This window comes from Raphanus sativus, chromosome 8, assembly GCF_000801105.2.
Source record: "Raphanus sativus cultivar WK10039 chromosome 8, ASM80110v3, whole genome shotgun sequence".
NCBI classification, from domain to species: Eukaryota; Viridiplantae; Streptophyta; class Magnoliopsida; order Brassicales; family Brassicaceae; genus Raphanus; species Raphanus sativus.
The window spans coordinates 24,515,222-24,530,872 of record NC_079518.1 but is presented as its reverse complement, the minus strand read 5'-3'; the positions used below and the strand labels follow the sequence as shown (position 1 = coordinate 24,530,872).

At 36.8% G+C, this 15,651-nt stretch overlaps 1 protein-coding gene and 1 long non-coding RNA gene across 4 annotated transcripts; one reads left to right on the top strand and one right to left on the bottom strand.

Annotated features, from left to right (window-relative positions):
• The first annotated feature begins 762 nt into the window (after positions 1 to 762).
• LOC130498549 (uncharacterized) lies at positions 763 to 2,301 on the top strand. The gene is made up of 2 exons (XM_056991994.1): positions 763 to 1,905; positions 2,196 to 2,301. Exons 1-2 carry the CDS (start codon positions 816 to 818, stop codon positions 2,228 to 2,230), a joined length of 1,125 nt encoding a protein of 374 aa, XP_056847974.1. The 5' UTR covers positions 763 to 815; the 3' UTR covers positions 2,231 to 2,301.
• An 11,569-nt stretch (positions 2,302 to 13,870) lies between these two features.
• On the bottom strand, positions 13,871 to 15,613 carry LOC130499250 (uncharacterized). Of its 3 annotated transcripts, none has more exons than XR_008938134.1 (4): positions 14,637 to 15,613; positions 14,334 to 14,560; positions 14,154 to 14,224; positions 13,871 to 14,013 (listed from the first exon to the last, which is right to left on the bottom strand). It is a non-coding gene; the product is annotated as an uncharacterized LOC130499250 (long non-coding RNA). The 3 variants fall into 3 exon arrangements; XR_008938132.1 differs by having other exon boundaries at positions 14,334 to 14,546; XR_008938133.1 differs by having other exon boundaries at positions 14,334 to 14,823; positions 14,856 to 15,613.
• Positions 15,614 to 15,651: the final 38 nt, after the last annotated feature.

Sequence of the window (15,651 nt, the reverse complement as noted above, 5' to 3'; positions counted from 1 at the left end):
TGTTGTGTTCACTAATATGTTAAAACTACTACGTAACTCATATAAAACAACATGCATAATTTTTCAAAATAGCATGTAATAACTCTCAGCCTACCGAGCTTGGTTGATTATAACAATATTGGATTTATAAGTCCAAACAGAGAATTGGTTAGTTGTTACATGGTCCGGATAAGATAAAACAAAACCAAACAAAAACCAAAAAACAAAGAGAAAAGCTTTAGTTCTCTGGGGAGGAACACAATGGTCCGGTTACAGCAGTGTTGATCGAAACCGTTGACGAAAAGTCTGCTATAGCTCTTGGCGATGCATTTCGGACGAAAATCTGTCACCTTGACAATGAGATTTGGGGTAAACCCAATTCCCAGAAGCAGGTGCTCCTCTAAATTGATTCGTGGATTGAAAAATATGGGTCGTATAAACCGGTGAATAAACAGATTTTGTGTTCCTAAAAATGATATTTTCCTGCTGAGTTACGTGGCATCATTGAATTGCTTCTTTTTTTTCCAATAAATGTTAGATTTTATTTATCCAAAACTTTTTTACATTCAGATGTAACTTCGAGGTTGAATTATGTTAAGGAGGTCCGATATATTAGGAGTTTGTTATAGAGATAAGGATAGAGTTGTTGAGATAAGTCTAATATATCTGTATAGATCTCTATGAGATATCGATCTCTGTTACTTGTATATATAACGTGTTATGTCAACTCATGTGAATAACAAGTATTCTTCAAGTAACTCTCTTGTCTTTCATGGTATCAGAGCCACAAAAGGATTGAATAAATCTTTTGTTGGTGTTTGACGAGAGAAGAAGATATGGGTGATGCAAAAGAAATGGTTAAGTCATCTGGTGTCGGCATTGAAGGAAGGACGTCTCCTTACTATCTAGCCCCCTCAGATAATCCAGGAACCGCAATCAGTCCGGTGGTTCTGAGCGGAGACAATTACGCGGAGTGGTCGTCGGAACTTGAAAACGCTTTATGTGCAAAGCGGAAGTTAGGTTTCGTTAATGGAAATTTGGTGATGCCAAACGAGAAGGAGAATCCCGTAGAAGCAGAGATGTGGCGAACTGCGAATTCAATGATCGTTGGTTGGATCAGGGCTTCAATCTCCCCTGTTATCAGATCAACGATTCCATTCACACCTGATGCGTGCAAGATGTGGACGGAGCTTAAGAAGAGATTCTCAGTGGGTAGTGCTGTACGAGTGCACCAGCTCAAGGCGGAGCTAGCCTCGTGTAAACAGAATGGTTCGAGTGTCTTGGACTATTTTGGAAGGTTATCCCAGAAGTGGGAGGAGTTGTTGAACTGTAAGCCTATTCCAACATGTACGTGTGCAGCATCTGGAGTTTATGCTAAAGAATATGAAGAGGAGAAGGTTCATCAGTTTCTGTTGGGACTTGATGAAGCAAGATTTAGCAATGTGTGCACAAACATTATTGGAATGGAGCCACTGCCCGATCTCAACTCTGTGTATCAGCGAGTTGTTCGAGAAGAGAAGAGAATTGGTGGTGCTCGTGTTGAAGCCAAGGAAGCTCCAGTCGGGTTCGCTGCTACTGCAAAAGAAGCACATGACTCGGCTTTAGCTATGGCTGCAGTCACTAGGAGTCGGAGTGCTGTGGTGTGTGGTAACTGTGGAAGGAATGGGCATGAGAAGAAGGATTGTTGGCAGCTCATAGGTTTCCCGGAATGGTGGACTGAGAGAAATCAGTCGAGTGGTAGAGGAGGAAGAGGCAGAGGACGAGGAAGAACAAACTCATCCCGAGCCAATGCAGTACAAGGATCTGGTGCGTCTTCGTCTAACACCAAGGGAGAGGCTAGTCAGGGCCTAAGTGCAGAGCAATGGGCGTGTCTCACATCCTTACTCGAACAACAGAAACCAGCTTCGGTACCAGACAGGCTAAACGGTAAGATACAAACTGGTGAGGTTATCATTGACACTGGTGCGTCGCATCACATGACGGGGGATGTATTATTGCTTAGTAATGTTCGTAGCATCATACCCTGTCCGGTGAGCTTTGCAGACGGCAGCTATGTCATGGCGACGAAGTGTGGCAGTATGGTTTTGTCGAAGAGTTTGACATTAGTCGATGTCCTTTATGTTCCTAATTTGAACTCGACTCTGCTGTCTGTGGCGAAGCTATTACGTCAAACTGGTTGTTTAGCTGTTTTTACAGATACATTGTGTGTTTTGCAGGACCGTTTTACGAGGACTCTGATTGGAGCCGGTGAAGTCAAAGATGGTGTTTATGTTTATCGGGATGTAACAGTAGCGAGAGGTCACAGAGTGAAGGCTTCCGAGGATCAAGCTGTGTGGCATCGTCGTCTAGGACATCCCGCTTTTGGTGTTTTGAGTTTTTTACCATTTATTTCTGGTGTTAAAGAAGTTTCCAATAAGTTTGGAGGTTGTGACATTTGTTTTCAGTCTAAACAAACAAGAGAAGTGTTTTCAGAAAGTCTTAATAAAAGTTCTGGTTCATTTGATTTGATTCACACCGACCTTTGGGGTCCTTATCGTGTACCATCTTTATGCGGAGCAGTATATTTTCTCACCATTGTAGATGATTTCTCAAGAGCTGTGTGGGTTCATCTGTTAGTGGAGAAGAGTGAAGTGAAAACAATACTACCGAATTTTATTGCTCTTGCAAGTCGCCAATTCGGAAAGCAAGTTAAGTGTGTAAGAAGTGACAATGGCACTGAGTTCATGTGCTTGTCAAAGTACTTTGCTGAGTCCGGTATTGTACATCAGACATCGTGTGTGGGATCTCCTCAACAGAATGGTAGAGTGGAAAGGAAGCATCGGCATATCCTGAATGTAGCAAGGTCAATTCTTTTTCAGTCGGATCTGCCAGTACGTTTTTGGGGTGAGAGTGTGATGACAGCTGCACATCTCATCAATATAACTCCATCGAAGGTATTGAAAGGTAAAACGCCCTATGAGTATCTTTATGGCAAACCACCTTCCTATTCAGCAATCAAGACGTTTGGTTGCTTGGCGTTTGCGCATAACTCAAGAAGAGATAAGGATAAGTTTGGTGTAAGGAGCAGAAGATGTGCCTTCCTAGGCTATCCTTATGGAAAGAAAGGGTGGAGGCTATATGATATGGACAAGGAAGAAGTTTTTGTATCTAGAGATGTTGTGTTCGATGAAACTTTGTTTCCATTTTCGGAGAAGAAAGAAGAAATATCTCCAATGATACTGCCGGTGACGTCGGAGGAGTGCGATGATGAAACTGACTCTCCTGCATTTATGGAGAACAGGGGGAGCAGTGAGCTGCAACCTGAGGTTATGGAAAACAGGGGGAGCAGTGAGCTGGTCTCTCACGACAAGGTGGTTACCGAACAGAGTTCAGAAACAGAGCAGTCGTGTGTTCAGCTCCCTGTGGAAGAGAATCTGGGCAGAGGTCATCGCAAGTCAGAGCCGTCGGTGCGACTTCGAGACTACGTTACGTACAATGCTCAAGTACACCCTGATAAACATAACACCATCGCCGGTACACAATCAGAGTCATCAAGGTCAGGTAAGACACACATTTTGTATCCTATCACAGATTATGTGACTGATGAAAATTTTTCAGATCATCATCAAGCTTTTCTTGCTGCGGTTAGTGCGGGTGTGATACCGAGGAACTATAAGGAGGCATTTGGTGATGAGCGTTGGAATAAGGCAGTGAAAGGTGAAGTTACTGCACTTGAACTGAGTCGAACATGGGACGTTGTAGACTTACCAGCCGGAAAGAAAGCAATAGGAAGTAAATGGGTGTTCACTATCAAATATAATGCAGATGGAACGATTGAAAGATATAAGGCTCGTCTGGTCTGTTGTGGGAACCATCAGATAGAAGGTGAAGACTATGAGGAGACGTTTGCTCCAGTTGCAAAGATGGATACAGTTAGAATGCTTCTGGAAGTTGCTGTAGCAAAGAACTGGGAAGTACATCAGATGGATGTCCACAATGCTTTCTTGCATGGAGACTTGGAAGAGGAGGTTTATATGAGATTGCCACCGGGGTTTCAGTCTGATAATCCAAACAAAGTGTGTAGGTTGAGGAAATCACTATATGGTTTGAAACAAGCGCCTAGATGTTGGTTTGAGAAGCTATCTAAAGCGCTTAAGAGTCTTGGATTTGAGCAGTCTTATGAGGATTACTCTTTGTTTATCTTCGAAAAAGGCGAGAAGTGCATTAGAGTTCTTGTGTATGTGGACGATTTGATCGTCACAGGAAATGATCTTGAGCTTATAAAGAAGTTCAAGCAACGTTTGAGTGAAAAGTTTCACATGAAGGATTTGGGAAAGGCGAAGTATTTTCTTGGCATAGAGTTGGCTAGAGGACCTGAAGGGATGTTCATCTCGCAGAGAAAGTATGCACTCGACATCATCAATGAGACTGGACTGCTGGGGAGTAAACCGGCAAACACGCCGATGGAGGTTAACCATCAGTTACTTCGTGACAAAAGTCCTTTACTTAAGGATCCGGTGAGGTTTAGAAGAGTTGTTGGTCGTCTTGTGTATCTAACGATCACCCGTCCAGATTTGTCTTACTCTGTACATGTGCTCTCTCAAGTGATGCACGAGCCGCGTGAAGCACATTGGGATGCAGTTATGCGGGTGATCCGGTATCTCAAGGGAACGCCAGGTCAGGGTATTATGTTGAAGGCTAAGTGTGATCTACATATACGAGCTTATTGTGACTCTGATTGGGCAGCTTGCCCAAGGTCGAGGCGTTCATTGTCTGCGTATATGATTCTGTTAGGAGACTCTCCAATAGCCTGGAAGACTAAGAAGCAAGATACAGTCTCACACTCATCAGCGGAGGCTGAGTACCGGGCAATGTCAGATGCCTTGAAGGAACTGCAATGGTTGAAGCGTTTACTTGCAGATATGGGCGTCAGACATGAGGGTCCAATGGATTTGTTTTGTGATAGCAAGTCTGCTATTTATATTGCAGCTAATCCGGTCTTCCATGAACGTACGAAGCATATCGAGAAGGACTGTCATAGTGTGAGAGATGCTGTACTAGCAAAGCTTATAGCTACAAGACATGTACGGACTAATGAGCAGCTTGCGGACATATTAACTAAGGCTTTGGGAGGACCAGCATTTCGGTATCTATTGTCCAAGTTTGGAGTGTATGATTTACATGCTCCAACTTGAGGGGGAGTGTTAAGGAGGTCCGATATATTAGGAGTTTGTTATAGAGATAAGGATAGAGTTGTTGAGATAAGTCTAATATATCTGTATAGATCTCTATGAGATATCGATCTCTGTTACTTGTATATATAACGTGTAATGTCAACTCATGTGAATAACAAGTATTCTTCAAGTAACTCTCTTGTCTTTCAAATTATACAAAGTTGAGTATTCTTCTATCTTAAGATTAACTTCTCGTTTCAAACCATATTCCCATCCCTGCATCCATCTTATGGTCTCCCTGCCTTATAATAGTAGAGAGTCTATTCCTTACAGACTTGTCAATGGTTTTCATCAAGAGAGTGTAGGGGAGTTGCTTTTCACCATGTCTGCGCTGATTTCTTTCTCTTCAAATCGCATGCGCAGCTGCCTGGAAAGTATATTGCAGCAAGAAAAACCTTACACTATCTTGTCTATGATCCAGAAGAAGGCCAACAATCTCCTCCCAAACTTCTGTATATGTAGATTGAAGCATGCCTCTCATCAGTTTCTGCCATATCTGACTTGAGAATGAGCAAGAATAAAATTCTTGGTCTTCACTTGTTGTTGACAAAGAACGCAAATAGGGTTGATGGTTGGGTTCCATTTCACATGTCGACAGTGAAGTGTTTAATCACATGGATCACATCCAATGCGTAAGAAAGCGTTACAGCTGGAGGCACAAGGCACCAAGATCAACTGCTAAGTAAAACAATTGACAGACATAAGGTTTAGGAAGAGCTAATTAGTTTTTATCAATTTGTTTTCATGTTGCTAATAGGATCAGCATGAACTTGGCTAAATCTATCATAGCAAACCCAAATGAAGCTATTTAACTCATTCATACTTGATAAAAACTCCACCTTTCATCTATATATCTCTCTAATAAAAGAAATTGCAATTGAGAAGATTGTGAAAAGCAAACACAGTGAAAAGTGTGTACCTGCTTCGGATAACAGACAACTCGTGAAACCTGTCATAAAAAACCTCCACCAGTTGGCACTACAGACGATTGCTTCTCCTTATCTCTCTCTCCATCTACATGACATGCGGATCATCTTGTGCTAGTTTATTCCTCTTGTCATCATCGATTTCTTAGTGTTCCCTATACTCATCATCACCTTCCTCCTCCTCATCCTCATAACTCTCCTCACCCTTAAGCACATGGCATGACACCAAGATAAACGGCAAGAACACATCCACTATATCTCAATGTTGTGAGTCGTGACAAGAATCATTGACTTGATTATCCAGTAGAGAAGACTGACAGATTCTGCTCAAAGCTATCTACATTCCAAAATGTCAAAATCCAGTAGAGAAGACTGACAGAAACGAATAAATAAGCTATGGGTTGAGACTGAGATCTGATAGCTTTCACCTTGCAGTTTAATGTGCTTTGCATGATGATTTTCACTTCTGAGTATTACGGTCTGAAATTTAAATGGAGATTGCTTCTACTATTTCTTTCTAGAGCTGATTAAGGTGGCTCCTCTGTTTCTTACTTGCGTCTTTGTCGACTGTCTGCAGATAGACACAAAAGATAATACTTTTCATATCATATGTGGTGGTGCTTTTGTAGACATCGAAAAGACGATCTCTGAGAGGTATGACTTCTTCTTCTTCTTTTCTTTTTGTTGTTCTCATCAAATTTACTTACTTTTAAAAGTCAACTGAATGTTTCTTTTTTCTTTCCAGGCGCCATGATTCTTCATTAGGGTTTGGGGCTCCTGTACGTGCTAACATGAGGGTGGGTGGTGTTACAAATGCCGCTGTTGCATCAAACCTGATGGAAACTATAGGTTTTTTTTTTATCATCTCTTCACCCATCAAATGATAGGTTGGTCGTTGGCTCATGTTTGGGGGGGGGTGTTGGCAGGTGGAAAGCAGTGACCTGATTGCTTATGGTTTAATACCTGAATTTGTTGGAAGGTTTCCTGTTCTCGTCAGCTTATCTGCTTTGACTGAGAACCAACTCATGGAGGTAATATATCTAATGTATCATCCCTAACATACTGGTAAATGTATCTCTGTATGCTTAATCTTAATCTCTGTAACGTTTATGCACTACCCATCTTCCCATTACTTCTTTTTTTTCTATCTTCCTGCTCAAAGCTTCCAAAATGTCGAAATCTTTCATGAAAGATTCTGCTCAAAGATATCTACATTCCAAAATGTCGAAATGAATCACCATCCATCACAGATAATTAATTCCAGAACATCAACTCTGACTTTATCTTAAAAAAAAAAAAACAAAGCCTGCAATAACCATCAGACTATAAACCACGAAAATAAGAATGGAACAAAAGAGATGAATGGAAACATATCAAACGATTCAGAAAATCAAATCGAAGGATGAAACAGATCGATTGAAGGAAAAGCTTAAAACGAAAAACAAAGCTTGTTTTAGAGAGTTATTTTAGCTAAAAAATCCCACATCGGAGAGAACAAACCTTTGCTTGTTGTATATAAAAGTTTAGCACACACTTACTGCACGTCGAGCTTGGTAACGCGGGCTTGTAATCCAAGTGGAGACTACGAGTTGATGGTACATTGGGCCGATTTCTTTGGGCCGGGTTCAGATGGGCTATCTACTGGCCTGCCCATTCCAAGTCGGGAGTTGAGTGTGTTCGTACTCGAGCGAAGGCATGTGGTTCGGACACTCTTAGAGCGGAGGAGACTGCGTGAGGCTGGTTTCACAGAGCAGCGTCCACCTCCCGCTCTTGACGGTGGAAGGATAATAGGCCGGGGCCTCCCGAACCCACCATGACCCAATAAGCCGATCCAATTGGACCACAACTTTTTTTCCATTTTTTACAGTTAGGACGTAAACGCTCGTCTTCCCCAGTTGACCTTTTCCACCATTTTCTTTTCTCTATTTTGATAATGATCTCATGTCATGACAATGGATCAATAAAAGATAAAAGTCACAGCCAACGTATTATGAAGGACGTCGAGGATAATATAACCAGGAAAGCATTATGATGAGTTTCTTGAGGTTTTCAAAAAGGTAACTCGCTACTTTCATTTCCCTTCCCTTCCATTCAAAAATTTCTGTGATAAAGACAAAAGCTTTTCTTTATATATTGATAAACTTACCGAGTGGAGTATTGGGTCATAAAATTATATGATATATGTGCTATGTGCTGAATGTTAAGAAGAAGATAAGATTATATGATATACTGTATGTGCTGAATTTTCATAAAGTATTCTGATGAATAGGTTAGTACTACATCTGTAAATACTAAAACGGCAGCTTAACGCAAAGTTCTTAGTACATTAAAACATAAACCCTCTCTCACACCAATAATTTAGCCAATTTGCTTGTTAATTCCTCTGCTTGATCTCTGTTTCTTCTGGACATATACTAATTTGCTTGGTATTGCTGCAGACCAAGAGATCCTACTGGTGGTACCAAATTACGAATATACCTTCAATGTGTCAAAATTCTTTTGCGAGTTTTCAACAAATGACATCCGAATATTTTATCGAACTTCACGAGGATTTGTCTAATTTCTCATGTTTTGAACATTCATTCATTCATTGATCAGTAAACTGATGCATTTTATTTCTTAAATATATACTTGCATAACCAAGTTAAAGATTCTAAGAACGTAAGTGTTGCATCTGTGTGTCTTAAATCTCTGTTGTACCAGTAAAATGCCCAGCACTCGTGGGTCTAAGGATTTGTAAATTATTATCACATCATTAATAAGAAACCCTAAACGGGTATTTGCCTCAATACGTTTTCTTCTCTATTCTTTTTCTAACCTAAACGACGGTTGTTCACAACAGTAAGAATGTATTTATTCATTTGACCATTTCAGTCTTTAAGACATGAAATTTATTGGCATCAATAATCTGAAGTCAAGAAACATTTCTTCAACCTGTAACAAACTCGACAAACCTGTCCATGAATCTGGGAGCATTTTCAGAACCAGGGCTCAAGAGATGAAAGCAATGATTGCTTATTGCTTATTGAAGGCGAACGAAGGGAAGAGGTAGTAAGAGCGATTCGCCGGGGCATGGCCGGGAATCAAACCCGGGTCTGTACCGTGGCAGGGTACTATTCTATCACTAGACCACTGGTGCTTTTGGTCTTCTCTTAACTCTTCATTTTGCTGATGACTTATTTTCATTTCCACATCTAATTTGTCTTGCATAGCTGTTTTGATGCCTGAATATAGTAAGCAAACTGGCTTATGATAAAGAAAAATGAGAGATAAGATGTCTGAGGTTCTTTTAAGACTTTTAATTATTGATGTTGTAATAAAACATTTTAAAACATATAAAAACAATACTTCTAAAATCCTTCTAGATTCAATACTTGTAGAAATTAGAAAAAGTATCGAATTTCTTCATTTTATAATAAACGAGGATTGTTATCTTAACACAAAAAATTGCTTATCGGTTATTGTTGACTATTTTGGTATTAATTGCTACATCTGAAAGAAGATTTTTTTTTGTATTTGAAACTGGTAAAAAATATTTGAAGTTTATCATATCACAAGAGAGATTAAACACGAGATGACCATATTATCAGCTGAGACAATTATGGTTAAAAGACTTAACTATATGAGTTTAATAAATGATTTTGCAGAAAAGTATAATAAAATTATATTTTAACATTAAGTGTTTTAAACAACTAGTTTTTAAGATAAACAGTTTACATGAAATTTTTTTATATTATTTATGATTTTGATAAAATATGTATAAGAAAATAATTTTAAATATAGCTTAGGGAAATAGAAAACATTAGACAGGCACTGATTTCAAGTCGGGAGTTGGGTGTTTGGACTTGGGCGAAAGTGTGCAGTTCAGACACTTTTATAGTGGAGGAAACTGCATGAGGTTGGTTTCACAGAGCAGCATCAATCTCCCACTTTTGACCGTAGAAGGAGCACGAACCGGTGCCTTCTGAACCCACTATATCCCAATAAGTCAGTTCCATTTGGATCATCACTTTTTTAATTATTGGATTTTACTCATGCTTTGAATGTGGGGCAGGAGTAATGCAGAGAAAAAGCAGGAGAAATAATATGCAGATTGATCTGCATTTAGTTCCCAATCAATAATAAAAAAATGCAGAATAAATAAAATTAATAAAAAATAAACTGAACTGTATGCAGAACAAATCTATGTGATAAATTAGTGTCCTGCAGTAACAAGGCCCAAGCGGATGGATCAAATGCATTACCCAATCAAATGCATTTGCTCTTTAATTTTTTTTAGTAACTCTTTTTTTCTTTATTAATAATTATTAAGTACTAATTTATTTTTCACAACAACAAATCCTCTTTAAGAGTAAGCTTTTCATCTTATAAAGAATTTTAAGATATTTTTATACAAATATATATATGAAATATTCTTTATATATATATATATATATATATATATATATACAATTTCATAAACACATATATACTTAATTTAGGTATCAAAAATTTTATATAATTTTTTGAAAAAACATATTATACACATTATGTATCAACAAATTCTAAAGCGATGTGGTTCAACTATGAAATTAATATTGTTGATTTTTATATATGTTATTGTATCAACAATTCTAATTTAACAATTTAAGTTTAATATATAAAACAAAATACTAGTTTTATATATGTTTTATATTTGGTTAAAAATACGGATCAGAATATCCGAACTAAAATCAAGATATTCATATCCGAATTCGGTTTTGACGGATGCAAGATTTTATTATCCAGATCTAGACTCCCTGTATATGTGTCAAGATAGAATATACTGGGAGTCCGGATCCGGAAAGTAAAATCTCGGATCTGTTAAAATCGAATCCGGATCCGAATATCTTTAGTTCGAATATCTGGATCTTTATTAAAAAAATATATTAAATTTTTAATTGTATCAATACTTATATTTTATAAATTAATATTTATACATAAAATTAGTTTTATAATCTTATATTTTAACCTTTTAATATTATATACATCTATATATTTGTAAATCTTGTATAAATATTTAATTTATGTTTTATCTTTAAATTTTTAGTATTTTTTTAAAAAAATTAAAAATATTGTTACGACCGGATTCTGATACCACTACCTAGACGGATATCCGAAAGCCAGAAATCCAAATCCGAAAAACTTAATCGACGGATCCGACGAATTCGGATCCAGATTTGGATTCGCAAAAAATCATATAATTTTAAATTTCATTATATTTATTAAAATGATGATATTTGGTGTTATTTTTGTCAATATGATATTCATTACTTATATATATGATAAGTTGTGTTTTGTTTAAATATTTAATTTCATCAAAATAATTTCAACATTTATTTTAAATACAATAATTTATTAATTTAATTTGATCTGCATTTGTTCTGCATGATCTGCATTTGTTCTGCATGATCTGCATGATCTGCATTTGTTCTGCTTGATCTGCATTTCTGTTTGATCTGCGTTTTTTGATCTGCGTTACCCATTCGAAGCCTCAAAGACGCTCCTACTCAAATTGTCGATTTTCTTTTCAACATTTTGGTTACTATGTTTTATTAGTGAGATCCACATTTAGAAATACACTACTATATAATAATTTCAGTGAGTTAAATCAATAATATTTTAATAAACAAAATATTTTCTGAAGTTTACAATCTATTAACTAATCAATACGTAAAATCAAAATCTATTTTCAAAGCAACTTTTAAATCATGTCTTTTACTATTACAATTTTTTAATAGTAAAAGATATGTTCGTATTCTTTTTGTTCCAACCAAAAAAATTGTTCATATTTTAAGTTCGCTTTATTTTTTTTTACAGAATTGATTTTCCATTTTAAATAAATAAAATATACATCATTTTGTTAATTAAAATATTCATAAATTTGGTTGCATTCACTATGTTGCCGCAACAATCGAACCATTAGCCTGTGCTGCCAGTGAGGTCATGTTGGATGGACTCGTGGTGTCGAGATGTGATTCTCTGTGCAGGCGTTGATGATTGGGTCTCTTCGAAGCTGTAGGTTTCCGTTGTTTTAAGGTTTGAGGGTGCTTTTCTCTCCGGTGGCCCGCAGCAACCGGGAGTTCTGTTCTTTCATGCTTTTTCTTTGGTCCGTCGCTGCTCTGCTTTGTTCCGATCTCTCTTTTATCATGTTCTTCTTTTAGTTAAGTCTCTTGGTAGGTAAGGTGTTCTGTTTAGTTTCATTACTGTTCTTCCACTATTAGTGCTATGTGTTTCTCTGTCAAAAACTAAAAGCTTGGTATAATAAATTTAACATTTTACCCAAAAAAATAATCGAACCATTAATAAACCATGTTGCCATAGATTATCGTTTCTAATACAACAACATAACAGTGGTGTAACTACTAAAAGCATCATTATCCAGGGTTTCTTAGGGCAGAATTCTTAGGGGAATATAAGAAACAGATTCTTATATTCTCCTAAGAACCCTGCTTGAAGAAACCTTGAATAATGATGCTATACATATCCGATATTTTCATGATTGGGAGTTATACAAGCGTTTAATTATTAAAAAATAAACAGAAACTAAGCTATAATTTTAGAGAGTAAAAATGATATATAAGATGCAAAAAAGCAAAGAAATAGTTATTTTGGTTAGAAAGATGAATGTTTAAGAATCCAGATTCAAATGTTTTGCTTGGACTACATTGTAAACAAAGTGAATACATAATAAAAACTATTAACATTTTATATTTGTTAAGAGACTCGCTTTTCTCTTAGATCTTACCGGCGCTGATGCTCTAAAAATTGTGATATTTCATTTAGTTATTGTGACATAAATAATTTCATTTAAGTAGTTTATATTTTTAGTAATATGATTGAAATATGGTAATAGTTCATGTGTATTACACTAAAAATCAATAACCTAATTCTATAGATTTATATATTTTATAAAAAATTGTATAATTATCTATTTTTAGATTAACTATAAATATATTGTTACGAAAACAAAACCAGAAAGTCTGAAAATATCACACATCAGTAACTGTTTGAAAATATAAAGTATAAAAATATCACACATCAGTAAATGTTTGAAAATATAAAGAAACAACTAATCAAAAAATTAAAGTACTAATTTTTTTTATAACTGCTAAAATACTAAATTAATTTCTTCTGATGACAAAAACGGCTATGAAATTTGTTTATATAATGTTACGCTAACGTTCAGATTGTTTAAATAGTCAGATTCGTTAAGATTTTTTTATTTTCTCTAGGGGCTTAAAATTTCCTTGTTGAGTAACTGAGAAAAGGAAATTATCTACTCCAATTTCCTTTTTTCGTGTCTGTGGTTAGTCACCGACTAATCTAACACCCAAATCTATAAAAGACTCTCACACCTCCCGTCCTTCGCTCCACTTTCTTTTTGCTTCTCCACTGCGATTCTATTCTCGAAACCCTAATTTTTTTTTTGCAATTCCTTTTTCTGAGCGAGTCTTTTCCGAAACCCTAGAAATCCAACTGAACCCAAATCTAGAAAAGACTCTCATACCTCTTTTCCTTCGCTTCCACGATTTTCTTTACGTTTTTGTTTTCTCCACTGCGATTCAATTCTCGAAGAGAAATGCATTGACTGACTCAGATTTGGATCTTTGGCTTGTGATCCTAACGCTTGTCTTCCTCTATATATAGAAAACATTGTCATGTAAGGGAGGTTAGCAAAAAAAAATTTCAGTGACTTCCAAAGGAAAATGTTATTATGAGACTCGCTATTGTTATCTCCGCTAGATGACATAAACATGGTATTTATTTCTCTCCCTGTGTACAACATTCAACCGCATGTTTGACACGCGAAGAACCATATTAAGGACACAACCGAAAAGCCAGCTTTCACAAAGCCTTTAATCTCTTCGTTCAGTCTGCTAATTGAACCACAGAAGAACTTGTTCAAAATCACAAATGTGAATGCATTGAAATGTAGACGTCAAGGCTAAGGAACCATATGAAGCAAAATTATTTGGTAAATAGGCAGTGTTCTCTCTGTTCAGATAAGACTAACATCGAGATCATTATGGAAGTAACTGAGGCAAGAGTGGATATATTGGTTCCCTTTAGCCGCGGCATCTGGAGCTGCAAAATACAACACAGGAAAAACAGTTCAAGCTGATTGTTCATTTATAAACATAAAACTGAATCTATAGCTTCAAGGCTTTAATAAGATTATGGATTTTAATCTTACCGGTTTCATGAAGGCGTTCTGCAATCTTCAAAGAAACTAATATAATCAGTAGACTATAACACAATCAAGGAGCCCTCATTAGCTACACAAACAAATAACTTTTAAGTAAATAAGCCATCATGTGAAAGAAAGAAACAGCTTTTACGATACAAACCGAACAAAAGCATCAAACTTGGCAATGTTTTCATCGTTCTACTGGAGAATCTTATAAACCTGTCAAAAACAGTCTTGTTCAGAAAGATGCAAATCATCAGCAGTGATAGTGAATAAGAGTGAAACATTGTACATGCTGCAATCTCTTACCATAGACAATGTTGAATCATGAGGAAAGAGCAAATGAGTGTTGATGATTATAACTTGTTGGTGAGCATTGTACTGTAAGGAAGAATTGATTTTACATATAGCAACTGCGCGGCTAGGTCACCACAATCATTGAAAAAGCATGTCTCGATCTTACATATCTAAAGTACTCCAACAGCTGTGGGCAAACCTAATTAACAATTAGAAGAAAGAAGGAAACACACATTGACCCATCTTCTGATTGAAGAATGAATCGAGAAAGAACATGAAGCAGCTTCACAAAAATTGAAAGAAACTAATATTACAAAATGGACAAAATTATCGGGTTAGAACATGATTAATGGAATCCGTAGTAGCTCCGAGTATCTCTGGACATGAGCGATATCATTTTAGAACAGAGATGTAGGGGCTTTGACGGTTGATTTCCTCATTAGGTCATCCTTTTCTCTGAAAATTTGGTTTGGGTGAATAGGGTGAAAAGGAGAAGCGAGGAAGAAGGGAGATATATAAGTGTGGAGATGATGGGATGGGATGGGAGGGGAGGGGGAAAGATTCATGTCGTTTGAGTTATGATAAATACATGAACTTTATGAGACTTAGATGTGGAGGGGAAGGAGAATCAGAAGTGATGTACGGCGGTTTGTTCTCATCACTGTGGAGGAAGACGAAACAGAGAGGCTCGTCGAGTCAATTCTGTGTATGAGCGAATGATGTGGCAAATTAGAGATAAATGGTTGGCTGATTCTTTTGGCTGATGTGGACATGCTCAGAGTGCTTTATTAGTTCCTTTTTGTATAGGTTCTGATAATATATGAATAAAAATTGAGAAAATGATAAAAATAGCACTAAACCAAGTTTTTGTTCCCAAACTAGCACCCAAGATCAAAAATCACAAAAATAGATTTCATTTGATAAGATCATTTACTCTTATACCCCTTTTCTTTTCTAATTAATTAAATAAAAAATTAGAAAATCTCAATCTTCGTCTTCCTCACGACCTCTCGGAACTGTCTCTCTC

Excerpts from the sequence above, each read along its gene's own strand:
- LOC130498549 (XM_056991994.1), top strand. The coding sequence starts at position 816 with ATGGGTGATGCAAAAGAAATGGTTAAGTCATCTGGTGTCGGCATTGAA. Across the intron at positions 1,906-2,195 it reads GGTACCAGACAGGCTAAACG|GACCGTTTTACGAGGACTCT; the intron begins GTAAGATACAAA and ends TGTGTTTTGCAG.